Below are 21869 nucleotides of genomic sequence, written 5' to 3'. Positions count from 1 at the left end.
CAGTCAGACAGTGTTTTCCCTACTATTAGAGCTGACAACAGTCAGTCAGTGTTTTCCCTACTATTAGAGCTGACAACAGTCAGTCAGACAGTGTTTTCCCTACTATTAGAGCTGACAACAGTCAGTCAGACAGTGTTTTCCCTACTATTAGAGCTGACAACAGTCAGTCAGACAGTGTTTTCCCTACTATTAGAGCTGACAACAGTCAGTCAGTGTTTTCCCTACTATTAGAGCTGACAACACAGTCGGTCAGTGTTTTCCCTACTATTAGAGCTGACAACAGTCAGTCAGGTGTTTTCCCTACTATTAGAGCTGACAACAGTCAGTCAGTGTTTTCCCTACTATTAGAGCTGACAACAGTCAGTCGGGTGTTTTCCCTACTATTAGAGCTGACAACAGTCAGTGTTTTCCCTACTATTAGAGCTGACAACAGTCAGTCAGTGTTTTCCCTACTATTAGAGCTGACAACAGTCAGTCAGAAGTGTTTTCCCTACTATTAGAGCTGACAACAGTCAGTCAGTCAGTGTTTTCCCTACTATTAGAGCTGACAACAGTCAGTCAGTCAGTGTTTTCCCTACTATTAGAGCTGACAACAGTCAGTCAGTCAGTGTTTTCCCTACTATTAGAGCTGACAACAGTCAGTCAGACAGTGTTTTCCCTACTATTAGAGCTGACAAGTCAGTCGGTCAGACAGTGTTTTCCCTACTATTAGAGCTGACAAGTCAGTCAGTCAGACAGTGTTTTCCCTACTATTAGAGCTGACAACAGTCAGTCAGACGTGTTTTCCCTACTATTAGAGCTGACAACAGTCAGTCAGTGTTTTCCCTACTATTAGAGCTGACAAAGTCAGTCAGTGTTTTCCCTACTATTAGAGCTGACAACAGTCAGTCAGAGTGTTTTCCCTACTATTAGAGCTGACAACAGTCGGTCAGGTGTTTTCCCTACTATTAGAGCTGACAACAGTCAGTGTTTTCCCCTACTATTAGAGCTGACAACAGTCAGTGTTTTCCCTACTATTAGAGCTGACAACAGTCAGTGTTTTCCCTACTATTAGAGCTGACAACAGTCAGTGTTTTCCCTACTATTAGAGCTGACAACAGTCAGTGTTTTCCCTACTATTAGAGCTGACAACAGTCAGTGTTTTCCCTACTATTAGAGCTGACAACAGTCAGTGTTTTCCCTACTATTAGAGCTGACAACAGTCAGTGTTTTCCCTACTATTAGAGCTGACAACAGTCAGTCGGTCAGTGTTTTCCCTACTATTAGAGCTGACAACAGTCAGTCAGTCGTGTTTTCCCTACTATTAGAGCTGACAACAGTCAGTCAGTGTTTTCCCTACTATTAGAGCTGACAACAGTCAGTCAGTCAGTGTTTTCCCTACTATTAGAGCTGACAACAGTCGGTGTTTTCCCTACTGTTAGAGCTGACAACAGTCAGTCACAGCGTTTTCCCTACTATTAGAGCTGACAACAGTCAGTCAGTGTTTTCCCTACTATTAGAGCTGACAACAGTCAGTCAGTGTTTTCCCTACTATTAGAGCTGACAACAGTCAGTCAGACAGTGTTTTCCCTACTATTAGAGCTGACAACAGTCAGTCAGACAGTGTTTTCCCTACTATTAGAGCTGACAACAGTCAGTCAGGTGTTTTCCCTACTATTAGAGCTGACAACAGTCAGTAGCGTGTTTTCCCTACTATTAGAGCTGACAACAGTCAGTGCGGTTTTCCCTACTATTAGAGCTGACAACAGTCAGTCAGTGTTTTCCCTACTATTAGAGCTGACAGCAGTCAGTGTTTTCCCTACTATTAGAGCTGACAACAGTCAGTCGGGCAGTGTTTTCCCTACTATTAGAGCTGACAACAGTCAGTGTTTTCCCTACTATTAGAGCTGACAACAGTCAGTCAGGCTGTTTCCCTACTATTAGAGCTGACAACAGTCAGTCAGTGTTTTCCCTACTATTAGAGCTGACAACAGCCAGTCAGTGTTTTCCCTACTATTAGAGCTGACAACAGTCAGTCAGGCGTTTTCCCTACTATTAGAGCTGACAACAGTCGGTCAGACAGTGTTTTCCCTACTATTAGAGCTGACAACAGTCAGTCAGTGTTTTCCCTACTATTAGAGCTGACAACAGTCAGTCAGTCAGTGTTTTCCCTACTATTAGAGCTGACAACAGTCAGTCGTTTTCCCTACTATTAGAGCTGACAACAGTCAGTCAGTCAGTGTTTTCCCTACTATTAGAGCTGACAACAGTCAGTCAGTGTTTTCCCTACTATTAGAGCTGACAACAGTCAGTGTTTTCCCTACTATTAGAGCTGACAACAGTCGGTCAGTGTTTTCCCTACTATTAGAGCTGACAACAGTCAGTCAGACGTGTTTTCCCTACTATTAGAGCTGACAACAGTCAGTCAGACGTGTTTTCCCTACTATTAGAGCTGACAACAGTCAGTCGGTCAGTGTTTTCCCTACTATTAGAGCTGACAACAGTCAGTCGTAGTGTTTTCCCTACTATTAGAGCTGACAACAGTCAGTCAGTCAGTGTTTTCCCTACTATTAGAGCTGACAACAGTCAGTCAGACAGTGTTTTCCCTACTATTAGAGCTGACAACAGTCAGTCAGACAGTGTTTTCCCTACTATTAGAGCTGACAACAGTCAGTCAGTGTTTTCCCTACTATTAGAGCTGACAACAGTCAGTCAGACAGTGTTTTCCCTACTATTAGAGCTGACAACAGTCAGTCAGACAGTGTTTTCCCTACTATTAGAGCTGACAACAGTCGGTCAGCAGTGTTTTCCCTACTATTAGAGCTGACAACAGTCAGTCGTTTTCCCTACTATTAGAGCTGACAACAGTCAGTGTTTTCCCTACTATTAGAGCTGACAACAGTCAGTGTTTTCCCTACTATTAGAGCTGACAACAGTCAGTGTTTTCCCTACTATTAGAGCTGACAACAGTCAGTGTTTTCCCTACTATTAGAGCTGACAACAGTCAGTGGTTTTCCCTACTATTAGAGCTGACAACAGTCAGTCGTTTTCCCTACTATTAGAGCTGACAACAGTCAGTAGGTTTTCCCTACTATTAGAGCTGACAACAGTCAGTCAGTGTTTTCCCTACTATTAGAGCTGACAACAGTCAGTCAGTCAGTGTTTTCCCTACTATTAGAGCTGACAACAGTCAGTCAGTGTTTTCCCTACTATTAGAGCTGACAACAGTCAGTCAGACAGTGTTTTCCCTACTATTAGAGCTGACAACAGCCAGTCAGACAGTGTTTTCCCTACTATTAGAGCTGACAACAGTCAGTCAGACAGTGTTTTCCCTACTATTAGAGCTGACAACAGTCAGTCAGACAGTGTTTTCCCTACTATTAGAGCTGACAACAGTCAGTCAGACAGTGTTTTCCCTACTATTAGAGCTGACAACAGTCAGTCAGACAGTGTTTTCCCTACTATTAGAGCTGACAACAGTCAGTCAGACAGTGTTTTCCCTACTATTAGAGCTGACAACAGTCAGTCAGACAGTGTTTTCCCTACTATTAGAGCTGACAACAGTCAGTCAGACAGTGTTTTCCCTACTATTAGAGCTGACAACAGTCAGTCAGTGTTTTCCCTACTATTAGAGCTGACAGTCAGTCAGTGTTTTCCCTACTATTAGAGCTGACAACAGTCAGTGTTTTCCCTACTATTAGAGCTGACAATAGTCAGTCAGTGTTTTCCCTACTAATAGAGCTGACAACAGTCAGTCAGACAGGTTTTCCCTACTATTAGAGCTGACAATAGTCAGTGTTTTCCCTACTATTAGAGCTGACAACAGTCAGTGTTTTCCCTACTATTAGAGCTGACAACAGTCAGTGTTTTCCCTACTATTAGAGCTGACAACAGTCAGTGTTTTCCCTACTATTAGAGCTGACAACAGTCAGTCAGTGTTTTCCCTACTATTAGAGCTGACAACAGTCGGTCAGATGTTTTCCCTACTATTAGAGCTGACAACAGTCGGTCAGTGTTTTCCCTACTATTAGAGCTGACAAGTCAGTCAGTCAGACAGTGTTTTCCCCTACTATTAGAGCTGACAACAGTCAGTCAGACAGTGTTTTCCCTACTATTAGAGCTGACAACAGTCAGTCAGACAGTGTTTTCCCTACTATTAGAGCTGACAACAGTCAGTCAGACAGTGTTTTCCCTACTATTAGAGCTGACAACAGTCAGTCAGACAGTGTTTTCCCTACTATTAGAGCTGACAACAGTCAGTCAGACAGTGTTTTCCCTACTATTAGAGCTGACAGTCAGTCAGTGTTTTCCCTACTATTAGAGCTGACAACAGTCAGTCAGTCAGTGTTTTCCCTACTATTAGAGCTGACAACAGGTCAGTGTTTTCCCTACTATTAGAGCTGACAACAGTCAGTCAGTGTTTATCCTACTATTAGAGCTGACAACAGTCAGTCAGTGTTTTCCCTACTATTAGAGCTGACAACAGTCAGTCAGAAGTGTTTTCCCTACTATTAGAGCTGACAACAGTCAGTGTTTTCCCTACTATTAGAGCTGACAACAGTCAGTGTTTTCCCTACTATTAGAGCTGACAACAGTCAGTGTTTTCCCTACTATTAGAGCTGACAACAGTCAGTGTTTTCCCTACTATTAGAGCTGACAACAGTCAGTGTTTTCCCTACTATTAGAGCTGACAACAGTCAGTGTTTTCCCTACTATTAGAGCTGACAACAGTCAGTGTTTTCCCTACTATTAGAGCTGACAACAGTCAGTCAGTCAGTGTTTTCCCTACTATTAGAGCTGACAACAGTCAGTCGGTCAGTGTTTTCCCTACTATTAGAGCTGACAACAGTCGGTCAGTGTTTTCCCTACTATTAGAGCTGACAACAGTCAGTCAGTCAGTGTTTTCCCTACTATTAGAGCTGACAACAGTCAGTCGGTCAGTGTTTTCCCTACTATTAGAGCTGACAACAGTCAGTCGGTCAGTGTTTTCCCTACTATTAGAGCTGACAACAGTCAGTCAGTGTTTTCCCTACTATTAGAGCTGACAACAGTCAGTCAGTGTTTTCCCTACTATTAGAGCTGACAACAGTCAGTCAGCGTTTTCCCTACTATTAGAGCTGACAACAGTCAGTCAGCAGTGTTTTCCCTACTATTAGAGCTGACAACAGTCGGTCGACAGTGTTTTCCCTACTATTAGAGCTGACAACAGTCAGTCGTGTTTTCCCTACTATTAGAGCTGACAACAGTCGGTCAGTGTTTTCCCTACTATTAGAGCTGACAACAGTCAGTCAGCTGTTTTCCCTACTATTAGAGCTGACAACAGTCAGTGTTTTCCCTACTATTAGAGCTGACAACAGTCAGTCAGTGTTTTCCCTACTATTAGAGCTGACAACAGTCAGTCGTTTTCCCTACTATTAGAGCTGACAACAGTCAGTCAGCGTGTTTTCCCTACTATTAGAGCTGACAACAGTCAGTCAGACAGTGTTTTCCCTACTATTAGAGCTGACAACAGTCAGTCAGACAGTGTTTTCCCTACTATTAGAGCTGACAACAGTCAGTCAGACAGTGTTTTCCCTACTATTAGAGCTGACAACAGTCAGTCAGTCAGTGTTTTCCCTACTATTAGAGCTGACAACAGTCAGTCAGCGTGTTTTCCCTACTATTAGAGCTGACAACAGTCAGTCAGGTGTTTTCCCTACTATTAGAGCTGACAACAGTCAGTCAGTCAGTGTTTTCCCTACTATTAGAGCTGACAACAGTCAGTCGTGTTTTCCCTACTATTAGAGCTGACAACAGTCAGTCAGTGTTTTCCCTACTATTAGAGCTGACAATAGTCAGTCAGTGTTTTCCCTACTATTAGAGCTGACAACAGTCAGTCAGACAGTGTTTTCCCTACTATTAGAGCTGACAACAGTCAGTCGTGTTTTCCCTACTATTAGAGCTGACAACAGTCAGTGTTTTCCCTACTATTAGAGCTGACAACAGTCAGTGTGTTTCCCTACTATTAGAGCTGACAACAGTCAGTCGTGTTTTCCCTACTATTAGAGCTGACAACAGTCAGTGTTTTCCCTACTATTAGAGCTGACAACAGTCAGTGTTTTCCCTACTATTAGAGCTGACAACAGTCAGTGTTTTCCCTACTATTAGAGCTGACAACAGTCAGTGTTTTCCCTACTATTAGAGCTGACAACAGTCAGTGTTTTCCCTACTATTAGAGCTGACAACAGTCAGTGTTTTCCCTACTATTAGAGCTGACAAGTCGTCAGTCAGAGTGTTTTCCCTACTATTAGAGCTGACAACAGTCAGTCAGTGTTTTCCCTACTATTAGAGCTGACAACAGTCAGTGTTTTCCCTACTATTAGAGCTGACAACAGTCAGTCAGTGATTTCCCTACTATTACAGCTGACAACAGTCAGTCAGCGTGTTTTCCCTACTATTAGAGCTGACAACAGTCAGTCAGTCAGTCAGTGTTTATCCTACTATTACAGCTGACAACAGTCAGTCAGTCAGTGTTTTCCCTACTATTACAGCTGACAACAGTCAGTCAGTCAGTGTTTTCCCTACTATTAGAGCTGACAAGTCAGTCAGTCAGACAGTGTTTTCCCTACTATTAGAGCTGACAAGTCAGTCAGTCAGACAGTGTTTTCCCTACTATTAGAGCTGACAAGTCAGTCAGTCAGACAGTGTTTTCCCTACTATTAGAGCTGACAACAGTCAGTCAGTGTTTTCCCTACTATTAGAGCTGACAACAGTCAGTGTTTTCCCTACTATTAGAGCTGACAACAGTCAGTCAGTGTTTTCCCTACTATTAGAGCTGACAACAGTCAGTCAGGTGTTTTCCCTACTATTAGAGCTGACAACAGTCAGTCAGGTGTTTTCCCTACTATTAGAGCTGACAACAGTCAGTCGTGTTTTCCCTACTATTAGAGCTGACAACAGTCAGTGTTTTCCCTACTATTAGAGCTGACAACAGTCAGTGTTTTCCCTACTATTAGAGCTGACAACAGTCAGTGTTTTCCCTACTATTAGAGCTGACAACAGTCAGTGTTTTCCCTACTATTAGAGCTGACAACAGTCAGTGTTTTCCCTACTATTAGAGCTGACAACAGTCAGTGTTTTCCCTACTATTAGAGCTGACAACAGTCAGTGTTTTCCCTACTATTAGAGCTGACAACAGTCAGTCAGTGTTTTCCCTACTATTAGAGCTGACAACAGTCAGTCAGTGTTTTCCCTACTATTAGAGCTGACAACAGTCAGTCGGTGTTTTCCCTACTATTAGAGCTGACAACAGTCAGTCGGTGTTTTCCCTACTATTAGAGCTGACAACAGTCAGTTCAGTGTTTTCCCTACTATTAGAGCTGACAACAGTCAGTCGTGTTTTCCCTACTATTAGAGCTGACAACAGTCAGTGTTTTCCCTACTATTAGAGCTGACAACAGTCAGTGTTTTCCCTACTATTAGAGCTGACAACAGTCAGTGTTTTCCCTACTATTAGAGCTGACAACAGTCAGTGTTTTCCCTACTATTAGAGCTGACAACAGTCAGTCAGTGTTTTCCCTACTATTAGAGCTGACAACAGTCAGTCAGACGTGTTTTCCCTACTATTAGAGCTGACAACAGTCAGTCAGTGTTTTCCCTACTATTAGAGCTGACAACAGTCAGTGTTTTCCCTACTATTAGAGCTGACAACAGTCAGTGACAGTGTTTCCCTACTATTAGAGCTGACAATAGTCAGTCAGATGATTTCCCTACTATTAGAGCTGACAACAGTCAGTCAGACAGTGTTTTCCCTACTATTAGAGCTGACAACAGTCAGTCATCAGTTTTCCCTACTATTACAGCTGACAACAGTCAGTCAGTGTTTTCCCTACTATTACAGCTGACAACAGTCAGTCAGTCAGTGTTTTCCCTACTATTAGAGCTGACAAGTCAGTCAGTCAGACAGTGTTTTCCCTACTATTAGAGCTGACAAGTCAGTCAGTCAGACAGTGTTTTCCCTACTATTAGAGCTGACAAGTCAGTCAGTCAGACAGTGTTTTCCCTACTATTAGAGCTGAAAACAGTCAGTCAGACAGTGTTTTCCCTACTATTAGAGCTGACAACAGTCAGTCAGTGTTTTCCCTACTATTAGAGCTGACAATAGTCAGTCAGTGTTTTCCCTACTATTAGAGCTGACAACAGTCAGTCAGAGTGTTTTCCCTACTATTAGAGCTGACAACAGTCAGTCAGAGTGTTTTCCCTACTATTAGAGCTGACAACAGTCAGTGTTTTCCCTACTATTAGAGCTGACAACAGTCAGTGTTTTCCCTACTATTAGAGCTGACAACAGTCAGTGTTTTCCCTACTATTAGAGCTGACAACAGTCAGTGTTTTCCCTACTATTAGAGCTGACAACAGTCAGTGTTTCCCTACTATTAGAGCTGACAACAGTCAGTGTTTTCCCAACTATTAGAGCTGACAACAGTCAGTGTTGTCCCTACTATTAGAGCTGACAACAGTCAGTGTTTTCCCTACTATTAGAGCTGACAACAGTCAGTCAGTCAGTGTTTTCCCTACTATTAGAGCTGACATTAGTCAGTCAGTCAGTGTTTTCCCTACTATTAGAGCTGACAACAGTCAGTCAGTCAGTGTTTTCCCTACTATTAGAGCTGACAACAGTCAGTCAGTCAGTGTTTTCCCTAATTTTAGAGCTGACAACAGTCAGTCAGTCAGTGTTTTCCCTACTGTTAGAGCTGACAACAGTCAGTCAGTCAGTGTTTTCCCTACTATTAGAGCTGACAACAGTCAGTCAGTGTTTTCCCTACTATTAGAGCTGACAACAGTCAGTGTTTTCCCTACTATTAGAGCTGACAACAGTCAGTCAGACAGTGTTTTCCCTACTATTAGAGCTGACAACAGTCAGTCAGACAGTGTTTTCACAACTATTAGAGCTGACAACAGTCAGTCAGTGTTTTCACTACTATTAGAGCTGACAACAGTCAGTGTTTTCCCTACTATTAGAGCTGACAACAGTCAGTGTTTTCCCTACTATTAGAGCTGACAACAGTCAGTGTTTTCCCTACTATTAGAGCTGACAACAGTCAGTGTTTTCCCTACTATTAGAGCTGACAAGAGTCAGTAAGCGTTTTCCCTACTATTAGAGCTGACAACAGTCAGTAAGCGTTTTCCCTACTATTAGAGCTGACAACAGTCAGTAAGCGTTTTCCCTACTATTAGAGCTGACAACAGTCAGTCAGTGTTTTCCCTACTATTAGAGCTGACAACAGCCAGTCAATGTTTTCCCTACTATTAGAGCTGACAACAGTCAGTCAGGCAGTGTTTTCCCTACTATTAGAGCTGACAACAGTCAGTGTTTTCCCTACTATTAGAGCTGACAACAGTCAGTAAGCGTTTTCCCTACTATTAGAGCTGACAACAGTCAGTCAGTGTTTTCCCTACTATTAGAGCTGACAACAGCCAGTCAATGTTTTCCCTACTATTAGAGCTGACAACAGTCAGTCAGGCAGTGTTTTCCCTACTATTAGAGCTGACAACAGTCAGTCAGACAGTGTTTTCCCTACTATTAGAGCTAACAACAGTCAGTCAGACAGTGTTTTCCCTACTATTAGAGCTGACAACAGTCAGTCAGACAGTGTTTTCCCTACTATTAGAGCTGACAACAGTCAGTCAGACAGTGTTTTCCCTACTATTAGAGCTGACAACAGTCAGTCAGTGTTTTCCCTACTATTAGAGCTGACAGTCAGTCAGTGTTTTCCCTACTATTAGAGCTAACAACAGTCAGTGTTTTCCCTACTATTAGAGCTGACAACAGTCAGTCAGTGTTTATCCTACTATTAGAGCTGACAATAGTCAGTCAGTGTTTTCCCTACTATTACAGCTGACAACAGTCAGTCAGACAGTGTTTTCCCTACTATTAGAGCTGACAACAGTCAGTGTTTTCCCTACTATTAGAGCTGACAACAGTCAGTGTTTTCCCTACTATTAGAGCTGACAACAGTCAGTGTTTTCCCTACTATTAGAGCTGACAACAGTCAGTGTTTTCCCTACTATTAGAGCTGACAACAGTCAGTCTTTTCCCTACTATTAGAGCTGACAACAGTCAGTGTTTTCCCTACTATTAGAGCTGACAACAGTCAGTGTTTTCCCTACTATTAGAGCTGACAACAGTCAGTGTTTTTCCTACTATTAGAGCTGACAACAGTCAGTGTTTTCCCTACTATTAGAGCTGACAACAGTCAGTCAGTCAGTGTTTTCCCTACTATTAGAGATGACAACAGTCAGTCAGTCAGTGTTTTCCCTACTATTAGAGCTGACAACAGTCAGTCAGTCAGTGTTTTCCCTACTATTAGAGCTGACAACAGTCAGTCAGTCAGTCAGTGTTTTCCCTACTATTAGAGCTGACATCAGTCAGACAGTGTTTTCCCTACTATTAGAGCTGACATCAGTCAGTCAGTGTTTTCCCTACTATTAGAGCTGACAACAGTCAGTGTTTTCCCTACTATTAGAGCTGACAACAGTCAGTCAGTGTTTCCCCTACTATTAGAGCTGACAACAGTCAGTCAGTGTTTCCCCTACTATTAGAGCTGACATCAGTCAGACAGTGTTTTCCCTACTATTAGAGCTGACAACAGTCAGTCAGTGTTTTCCCTACTATTAGAGCTGACAACAGTCAGTCAGTCAGTGTTTTCCCTACTATTAGAGCTGACAACAGTCAGTCAGTCAGTGTTTTCCCTACTATTAGAGCTGACAACAGTCAGACAGTGTTTTCCCTACTATTAGAGCTGACAACAGTCAGACAGTGTTTTCCCTACTATTAGAGCTGACAACAGTCAGACAGTGTTTTCCCTACTATTAGAGCTGACAACAGTCAGTCAGTCAGTGTTTTCCCTACTATTAGAGCTGACAACAGTCAGTCAGTCAGTCAGTCAGTGTTTTCCCTACTATTAGAGCTGACAACAGTCAGTCAGTGTTTTCCCTACAATTAGAGCTGACAACAGTCAGTCAGTGTTTTCCCTACTATTAGAGCAGACAACAGTCAGTCAGTGTTTTCCCTACTATTAGAGCTGACAACAGTCAGTGTTTTCCCTACTATTAGAGCTGACAACAGTCAGTCAGTGTTTTCCCTACTATTACAAGCAGGGTACAAGTCACGGACCTGACCAACTAAATAAACAATGGAGAGCCACACGTATACATACATACATACATACCTGTCCAGCCACTCCTCCTCTGCGTTTATGTCCCTTCCTGTCCTCTCCAAACAGACTGTTGGTCCTGTCTGAGTCCACGGTGAACAGGTTAATGTGTCCGGCGCCCGGACCTCCCCTCAGGGCCGCCAGGGGGTTCAGACCCCGGTACCCCAGGCCGTGGAGATCCACTTTAGGGGCGAAGTCTATAGGAGTCACGTCTTTAGGAGCGAAGGTCACGTTCACAGGGACGAATTCTCCGTCTTCCTCATCCTGTGGTTTAATAACAGTGATGGGAAGGGGTAAACATTAAGTCGCCTATTTTGGGGACTTTCGTTATAATTTAAATTGTTTTATCAAGGTAATTAGCTTAGAAATCAACTTCTGTTTCGTGATTGTTCTGTCTGACATCACCGCTTCCCTTCCTCGGATGACTACTGGGTATCGGGTTACACATCCACAGCCATTGGAGGCTCGGGAGTCCCGCCTTAACACTCCTTCGCTGATTGGATTGTCCGTCATTTTGTGTCTGAACGGTACATCACAGGTACACAAGCTGCATGTTGATGCTAAGCTGAGAGTCTACTGCAGCGACAGGAAGTAGTTCTACAACAAGCTGCATATCGCTGCTAAGCTGAGAGTCTACTGCAGCGACAGGAAGTAGTTCTACAACAAGCTGCATATCACTGCTAAGCTGAGAGTCTACTGCAGCCACAGGAAGTAGTTCTACAACAAGCTGCATATCGCTGCTAAGCTGAGAGTCTACTGCAGCGACAGGAAGTAGTTCCACTGTTCTACAACAAGCTACATATCGCTGCTAAGCTGAGAGTCTACTGCAGCGACAGGAAGTAGTTCTACAACAAGCTGCATATCGCTGCTAAGCTGAGAGTCTACTGCAGCGACAGGAAGTAGTTCCACTGTTCTACAACAAGCTGCATATCGCTGCTAAGCTGAGAGTCTACTGCAGCGACAGGAAGTAGTTCTACAAGAAACTGCATATCGCTGCTAAGCTGAGAGTCTACTGCAGCGACAGGAAGTAGTTCTACAACAAACTACATATCGATTTATATCAAATGGAAATTTTTAAAAAACTAACACAATTTGAAACAAAACCACCGTGTTACCTGTGATTCCGATGAACCGTTGGGAGGCGAGGCCGAGCCAAACGCACCCGTTGCAGAATCTGTAAAAGAGAAACATTTTAGAATGATTTTAAATCACAAGCTAAAAGGGTAAAAATACTACTTTGTGAGAGTTAAAGAGTCCATCTGTACAGTCTATACAACGTATTAGGCTAACAACGTTGCTGCTTGAACTGTCAGTGTAACCCACCTGCTTTCTGCTTGGACAGCTTCCTCTTCACCCTGGGTCCAACCCCCTGGCCATCCTTCCAGCCCATCTTCCTCAGTAACTCCACCCCCATGGAGGACCTGCCAGGAGACAACAAGGACAGTCCGCTTCGTAGCAACATGAGGTAAACTGCAACTACATTTAGCTCACTGAATACCAAGGGGGCTGTGTCAAGAGGAGTAGTTCTGCTGATCTAGAATCAGTTATACCATTTAGCTCACTGAATACCAGGGGCTGTGTCAAGAGGAGTAGTTCTGCTGATCTAGAATCAGTTATACCATTTAGCTCACAATGAATTACTACATGTCCAGAGAGGTCCTGATAGGTCCAGAGAGGTCCTGATTGTAGAAAAGCCCTTGTACTGTTAGACATTTGAGACGTACGGGGCCCAGAGTGACCACATCAAGTCTGTTCAACGCGGTGGTTAGTTACCTAGCTGGAGCCACCAAGTCTTCCAGGACAGTGTCCCCGGGGATAGGGGCTGAAAGAGAGGTGATGACTCTGGCCTTGTCCACAATCACATCCTTCCTGCCTGAGGCAAAGTCGGCTGTAGTGGTGATTTGTCTGGGGGCGATGCCGTGCTCCCCCAGGTCCTGGGGAAACAGAACACATTACATGCCATGTTGTCATGTTGGTTCACAAAGGGAAATGGTTGTTGTGCTGACAAAGTTCTTATAGAATGCATAGTGTGGCCTCTAGAGTGCATAGTGTGGCATCTAGAGTGCATAGTGTGGCCTCTAGAGTGCATAGTGTGGCCTCTAGAGTGCATAGTGTGGCCTCTAGAATGCATAGTGTGGCCTCTAGAATGCATAGTGTGGCCTCTAGAATGCATAGTGTGGACTCTAGAATGTATAGTGTGGACTCTAGAATGTATAGTGTGGACTCTAGAATGTATAGTGTGGACTCTACAGTGGTCTCTAGAATGTATAACGTGTTCTCTTCCAGATTCTAGGTTCCTCCTCATCCGTGACATGGGTCGAAAGGGAAATAGTTGGTACGATCAGTCCTTTCGTGCATACTGTTGTTAATAAGATAATATGGGATGTTTTGTTTGTTCTACCTCCTCATCCATGAAGTCCTCTGGCCTGGCATTCTGTCTGCCTGCTTTCTGCTGTCTGGATGAAACAAAGGTTGCTGGTGTCCACCCTGCGATAGGAAACATGTAGTGATTCATACTGGTCACAAATTGCAAGATTTTTTGGGGACTATATAAAATCAATATTTTACTCCCAATTATTAATTTGTAAAAACGAATTGAAATCATAAAAAGGTAGGTAGCGTTAGCTGGCGCTTGTCTAAACTCTGGTATTTTTCATCCTATAAGTCGTTCTCCATCTCCTTTTTAAATAGCGAGCCAGCATGTTGTTTACAGCACTTTGATTTCCCTGACTGATCAGAACTCATTTTCTCATGATCTCTCTGTCTCTCTGCAGCAGACAAACAGTGAGCAATATGTTTGGAACATCAAATAGCAATAAAATGGCAGTACAGAATCACCCCTCCCCCCTATTGGTCCCTCAGTATGGTGGTAATATGGTATGGTGGTAATGTGGTATGGTGGTAATGTGGTATGGTGGTAATGTGGTAATATGGTATGGTGATAATATGGTATGGTGGTAATGTGGTATGGTGGTAATATGGCATGGTGGTAATATGGCATGGTGGTAATGTGGTATGGTGGTAATATGGTATGGTGGTAATATGGTATGGTGATAATATGGTATGGTGGTAATGTGGTATGGTGAGGTCCCTGAGTATAGTGGTAATATGGTATGGTGGTAATGTGGTATGGTGATAATGTGGTATGGTGATAATATGGTATGGTGATAATATGGTATGGTGATAATGTGGTATGGTGGTAATGTGGTATGGTGGTAATGTGGTATGGTGGTATTGTGGTAATGTGGTATGTTGAGGTCCTTCAGTATGGTGGTAATATGGTATGGTGGTAATATGGTATGGTGGTAATATGGTATGGTGGTAATATGGTATGGTGGTAATATGGTATGGTGAGGTCCCTCAGTATGGTGGTAATAAGGTATGGTGATAATATGGTATGGTGGTAATGTGGTATGGTGGTAATATGGAATGGTGGTAATATGGTATGGTGGTAATATGGTATGGTGGTAATGTGGTATGGTGATAATGTGGTATGGTGATAATGTGGTATGGTGGTAATGTGGTAGGGTGGTAATATGGTATGGTGGTAATATGGTATGCTGGTAATATGGTATGCTGGTAATGTGGTAATATGGTATGGTGGTAATGTGGTATGGTGGTAATGTGGTAATGTGGTATGGTGGTAATGTGGTAATGTGGTAAGGTGGTAATGTGGTATTGTGATAATGTGGTATTGTGATAATGTGGTATGATGGTAATGTGGTATGGTGGTAATGTGGTATGGTGATAATGTGGTATGGTGGTAATATGGTATGGTGGTATGGTGGTAATATCGCATGGTGATAATGTGGTATGGTGGTAATATGGCATGGTGGTAATGTGGTATGGTGGTAATATGGCATGGTGATAATGTGGTATGGTGGTAATATGGCATGGTGATAATGTGGTATGGTGGTAATATGGCATGGTGATAATGTGGTATGGTGGTAATATGGCATGGTGGTAATGTGGTATGGTGGTAATATGGCATGGTGGTAATATGGTATGGTGATAATATGGTATGGTGGTAATGTGGTATGGTGAGGTCCCTGAGTATGGTGGTAATATGGTATGGTGGTAATATGGTATGGTGATAATGTGGTATGGTGATAATGTGGTATGGTGGTAATATGGTATGGTGGTAATATGGTATGGTGGTAATGTGGTATGGTGAGGTCCCTGAGTATGGTGGTAATATGGTATGGTGGTAATATGGTGATAATATGGTATGGTGATAATGTGGTATGGTGGTAATGTGGTATGGTGGTAATGTGGTATGGTGGTAATGTGGTATGGTGGTAATGTGGTATGGTGTTAATATGGTATGGTGGTAATATGGCATGTTGATAATGTGGTATGGTGGTAATATGGCATGGTGGTAATGTGGTATGGTGGTAATATGGCATGGTGGTAATATGGTATGGTGGTAATATGGTATGGTGATAATGTGGTATGGTGAGGTCCCTGAGTATGGTGGTAATATGGTATGGTGGTAATATGGTGATAATATGGTATGGTGATAATATGGTATGGTGATAATATGGTATGGTGATAATGTGGTATGGTGGTAATGTGGTATGGTGGTAATGTGGTATGGTGTTAATATGGTATGGTGGTAATGTGGTATGGTGTTAATATGGTATGGTGAGGTCCTTCAGTATGGTGGTAATATGGTATGGTGGTAATGTGGTATGGTGGTAATGTGGTATGGTGGTAATGTGGTATGGTGGTAATGTGGTATGGTGGTAATGTGGTATGGTGATAATATGGTATGGTGATAATATGGTATGGTGGTAATGTGGTATGGTGGTAATGTGGTATGGTGGTAATGTGGTATGGTGGTAATGTGGTATGGTGGTAATATGGCATGGTGATAATGTGGTATGGTGGTAATATGGCATGGTGATAATGTGGTATGGTGGTAATATGGCATGGTGATAATGTGGTATGGTGGTAATATGGCATGGTGATAATGTGGTATGGTGGTAATATGGCATGGAGATAATGTGGTATGGTGGTAATATGGCATGGTGGTAATGTGGTATGGTGGTAATATGGCATGGTGGTAATATGGTATGGTGATAATATGGTATGGTGGTAATGTGGTATGGTGAGGTCCCTGAATATGGTGGTAATATGGTATGGTGGTAATATGGTATGGTGATAATGTGGTATGGTGATAATGTGTTATGGTGGTAATATGGTATGGTGGTAATGTGGTATGGTGGTAATGTGGTATGGTGATAATGTGGTATGGTGATAATGTGGTATGGTGGTAATGTGGCATGGTGATAATGTGGTATGGTGGTAATATGGCATGGTGATAATGTGGTATGGTGGTAATATGGCATGGTGGTAATGTGGTATGGTGGTAATATGGCATGGTGGTAATATGGTATGGTGATAATATGGTATGGTGATAATGTGGTATGGTGAGGTCCCTGAGTATGGTGGTAATATGGTATGGTGGTAATATGGTATGGTGATAATGTGGTATGGTGATAATATGGTATGGTGATAATGTGGTATGGTGATAATGTGGTATGGTGGTAATGTGGTATGGTGGTAATGTGGTATGGTGGTAATGTGGTATGGTGGTAATGTGGTATGGTGTTAATATGGTATGGTGAGGTCCTTCAGTATGGTGATAATGTGGTATGGTGGTAATGTGGTATGGTGATAATATGGTATGGTGATAATATGGTATGGTGAGGTCCCTCAGTATGGTGGTAATAAGGTATGGTGATAATATGGTATGGTGGTAATGTGGTATGGTGGTAATGTGGTATGGTGGTAATGTGGTATGGTGGTAATGTGGTATGGTGATAATATCATATGGTGAGGTCCCTCAGTATGGTGGTAATATGGTATGGTGTTAATATGGTATGGTGATAATGTGGTATGGAGATAATGTGGTATGGTGGTAATGTGGTATGGTGGTAATATGGTATGGTGGTAATATGGTATGGTGGTAATATGGTATGGTGGTAATGTGGTAATATGGTATGGTGATAATGTGGTATGGTGATAATATGGTGGTAATATGGTATGGTGGTAATATGGTATGGTGATAATGTGCTATGGTGGCAATGTGATATGGTGGTAATGTGATATGGTGGTAATGTGGTATGGTGGTAATATGGTATGGTGATAATATGGTATGGTGGTAATATGGCATGGTGATAATGTGGTATGGTGGTAATATGGCATGGTGATAATGTGGTATGGTGGTAATATGGCATGGTGATAATGTGGTATGGTGGTAATATGGCATGGTGATAATGTGGTATGGTGGTAATATGGTATGGTGGTAATATGGTATGGTGATAATGTGGTATGATGATAATGTGGTATGATGATAATGTGGTATGGTGGTAATGTGGTATGGTGAGGTCCTTCAGTATGGTGGTAATATGGTATGGTGGTAATATGGTATGGTGGTAATATGGTATGGTGATAATGTGGTATGGTGATAATGTGGTATGGTGGTAATGTGGTATGGTGGTAATGTGGTATGGTGGTAATGTGGTATGGTGAGGGCCTTCAGTATGGTGGTAATATGTTATGGTGGTAATATGGTATGGTGGTAATATGGTATGGTGAGGTCCCTCAGTATGGTGGTAATAAGGTATGGTGATAATATGGTATGATGGTAATGTGGTATTTGGTAATGTGGTATGGTGGTAATATGGTATGGTGGTAATATGGTATGGTGGTAATGTGGTATGGTGGTAATGTGGTATGGTGATAATATGGTATGGTGATAATGTGGTATGGTGGTAATGTGGTATGGTGGTAATATGGTATTGTGATAATATGGTATGGTGATAATGTGGTATGGTGGTAATATGATATGGTGGTAATGTGGTATGGTGGTAATGTGGTATGGTGATAATATGGTATGGTGGTAATGTGCTATGGTGGTAATGTGGTATGGTGATAATGTGGTATGGTGATAATGTGGTAATGTGGTATGGTGGTAATGTGGTATGGTGGTAATATGGTATGGTGGTAATATGGTATGGTGGTAATATGGTATGGTGATAATGTGGTATGGTGGTAATATGGTATGGTGATAATATGGTATGGTGAGGTCCCTCAGTATGGTGGTAATATGGTATGGTGGTAATATGGTATGTTGATAATATAGTATGGTGATAATATAGTATGGTGATAATATGGTATGGTGAGGTCCCTCAGTATGGTGGTAATATGGTATGGTGGTAATATGGTATGGTGATAATGTGGTATGGTGATAATGTGGTGAAAATGTGGTATGGTGGTAATATGGTATGGTGATAATATGGTGGTAATATGGTATGGTGAGGTCCCTCAGTATGGTGGTAATATGGTATGGTGTTAATATGGTATGGTGATAATGTGGTATGGTGATAATGTGGTATGGTGGTAATATGGTATGGTGATCATGTGGTATGGTGGTAATATGGTATGGTGGTATGGTTATAATATAGTATGGTGATAATATAGTATGGTGATAATATATTATGGTGATAATATAGTATGGTGAGGTCCCTCAGTATGGTGGTAATATGGTATGGTGGTAATATGGTATGGTGATAATATGGTATGGTGAGGTCCCTCAGTATGGTGGTAATATGGTATGGTGGTAATATGGTATGGTGATAATATAGTATGGTGATAATATAGTATGGTGATAATATGGTATGGTGAGGTCCCTCAGTATGGTGGTAATATGGTATGGTGGTAATATGGTATGGTGATAATGTGGTATGGTGATAATGTGGTGAAAATGTGGTATGGTGGTAATATGGTATGGTGATAATATGGTATGGTGGTAATATGGTATAGTGATAATATAGTATGGTGATAATATAGTATGGTGATAATATAGTATGGTGAGGTCCCTCAGTATGGTGGTAATATGGTATGGTGGTAATATGGTATGGTGATAATGTGGTATGGTGATAATGTGGTATGGTGGTAATATGGTATGGTGGGGTCTGTCAGTATGGTGGTAATATGGTATGGTGATAATGTGGTATTGTGGTAATATGGTATGGTGGTAATATGGTATGGTGAGGTCCCTCAGTATGGTGGTAATGTGGTATGGTGATAATGTGGTATAGTGATAATATGTTAATATGATATGGTGGTAATGTGGTATGGTGGTAATATGGTATGGTGAGGTCCCTCAGTATGGTGGTAATGTGGGATGGTGATAATGTTGTACAGTGATAATGTTGTGCAGTGATAATGGATAGTGTGGTATAGTGATAATGTGGTATAGCAACAATGTGGTATAGTGATAATGTGGCACAGTGATAATGTGGTAATGTGGTATGGTGATAATGTGGTATAGTGATAATGTGGTAGTGTGGTATGGTGGTAATGTGGTATGGTGGTAATGTGGGATGGTGATAATGTGGTACAGTGATAATGTGGTGTAGTGATAATGTGGCATAGTGATAATGTGGCATAGTGATAATGTGGCATAGTGATAATGTGGGAATGTGGTATGGTGATAATGTGGTATAGTGATAATATGGTATAGTGATAATATGGTATAGTGATAATGTGGTTTAATGGTCCCTCAGAAAGAAGCTGGTTAAACAACACATGATGACATTAACAGGCCAACAGGCTACCGTCTCTGGGTGAGTGAGACAGTCTGATTGAGAGGGTAGTATAGAGAGATAGTGTGTGTGTCTGAGTAATTGTGTGTGTGTCTGAGTGAGAGTGTGTGTGTGTCTGAGTAAGTGTGTGTGTGTCTGAGTAAGTGTGTGTGTGTGTCTGAGTAAGTGTGTGTGTGTGTGTCTGAGTAAGTGTGTGTGTGTGTCTGAGTAAGTGTGTGTGTGTGTCTGAGTAAGTGTGTGTGTGTCTGAGTAAGTGTGTGTGTGTGTCTGAGTAAGTGTGTGTGTGTCTGAGTAAGTGTGTGTGTGTGTGTCTGAGTAAGTGTGTGTGTGTGTCTGAGTAAGTGTGTGTGTGTGTCTGAGTAAGTGTGTGTGTGTGTCTGAGTAAGTGTGTGTGTGTCTGAGTAAGTGTGTGTGTGTGTGTGTAAGTGTGTGTGTGTGTGTGTGTGTGTCTTAGTGAGTGTGTGTGTGTGTGTCTGAGTAAGTGTGTGTCTGAGTAAGTGTGTGTGTCTTAGTGAGTGTGTGTCTCTGAGTCAGACTCCCACTCCTTTGCCACAGCAGGACCAACCTTCTTTGGTGCCCACGGTGTTGAAGTACCCAGCAGAGAATCCCCCAGTGAAGGCTCCATGGAACCTCAGGTAGCATCCCTTCTCATCCTTCACGGTCTGCTCGTGCAACGGGATAGGCTTCCTCAGAGGCTCATCTACACACGCGATCCAAAACATCAGCAGCCATGATATTGTAGAGTAAAACTTTCTACTAGGAAAGTAGCTGGTTAACAATACCTTACTACATCTCTTGATTTCTGTAGACCAGAACCAGGTCGATCAGAAAGAGAAATTATTGACCAAATAGGGTCGACAAACTACCTGTTTGCTTAGTGTCATTGTCCCCATGTCAGAAGTAGGTCGACGAGCTACCTGTTTGCTTCGTGGCATTTTCCCCATGTCAGAAATAGGTCGACGAACTACCTGTTTGCTTCGTGGCATTGTCCCCATGTCAGAAGGTATATCCATAATCATTACACAGTTCTTACTAAAAATCGGGCATCATTTACATTACCGAAAGTACATACAAGAAAGTATCAAATCCAGTTTTTAGACGCTACCCTACATGGATGTCAATGATGTGTTCTCGCCAGAGACAGAAGTGGAAGCGACCAGCCCACAATCTGCAGCCGAATGCTTCTCTGATAGGGTCTGGCTCCAGCAGCCATGTGCTGCCCTGAGTGTGTATTAGCTAGCTGCACAAGCAACAGTGGTTAACATCACACGCTCTACCAGAGCTAGTGAGCAGACTGAAACTCACCTAGCACACTGATGCCCTGGACCAGAGCTAATGAGCACACTGATGCCCTGGACCAGAGCTAGTGAGCACACTGATGATCTGGACCAGAGCTAGTGAGCCGACTGATACTCACCTAGCACACTGGTGCCCTGGACCAGAGCTAGTGAGCACACTGATGCCCTGGACCAGAGCTAGTGAGCACACTGATGCCCTGGACCAGAGCTAGTGAGCACACTGGTGCCCTGGACCAGAGCTAGTGAGCACACTGATGCCCTGGACCAGAGCTAGTGAGCACACTGATGCCCTGGACCAGAGCTAGTGAGCACACCGATGCCCTGGACCAGAGCTAGTGGATCTGTTGGGGTCGGTACGGGGATTGGATGGGGTCCAGGGTGCTAGGAAAGCATTTCATGGCTACAGAAGTGAGTGCTACGGAGCGATAGTCATTTAGACAGGTCACCTTCCTGTTTTTGGGCACAGGGACTATTGGTGGTCTGCTTGAAACATGTAGATATTACCGACTAGGGCTGGGCAGGGGAGAGGTTGAAAATGGAAAATTACGGAGAGCGAGAGATCACACAGTCGTCCAGGGTTGCATTTAAAAACTGAATTTAAGACTATATTTTGCGCACTGCTCGTTAATGTAAATGATGCCCAAATAATAGTTACAGGTCTACCGATTATGGATATACTGTAACCTTCCGACGTGGGGAAAGTGTCGCTAAACAGCAGGTACAGATATGGCAGCGTGGCAAGTGATTAGAGCTCGTCTAATGAATTAATGAATTAATGAATG

At 42.6% G+C, this 21869-nt stretch overlaps 1 protein-coding gene across 1 annotated transcript in view; it reads right to left on the bottom strand.

Moving 5' to 3' along the window:
* Window positions 1–11189: 11189 nt before the first annotated feature.
* LOC106591093 (G patch domain-containing protein 1-like) overlaps window positions 11190–21869 on the bottom strand; it is a gene marked incomplete at its 3' end in the record, with an annotated part of 11004 nt that continues 324 nt past the window's right edge. Inside the window, exons 2-7 of the mRNA XM_014182282.1 lie at window positions 20355–20489; window positions 13576–13661; window positions 12948–13108; window positions 12498–12595; window positions 12290–12348; window positions 11190–11438 (exon numbers count right to left, since the gene is read on the bottom strand). Coding sequence (XP_014037757.1) covers window positions 11190–11438; window positions 12290–12348; window positions 12498–12595; window positions 12948–13108; window positions 13576–13661; window positions 20355–20489 — 788 coding nt within the window. The remainder of the gene's footprint in view (window positions 11439–12289; window positions 12349–12497; window positions 12596–12947; window positions 13109–13575; window positions 13662–20354; window positions 20490–21869) is intronic.

This window comes from Salmo salar, unplaced genomic scaffold, assembly GCF_905237065.1.
Source record: "Salmo salar unplaced genomic scaffold, Ssal_v3.1, whole genome shotgun sequence".
NCBI classification, from domain to species: Eukaryota; Metazoa; Chordata; class Actinopteri; order Salmoniformes; family Salmonidae; genus Salmo; species Salmo salar.
Note: the sequence above shows the minus strand (reverse complement) of the source record. Positions and strands in the feature narration are given on the sequence as shown.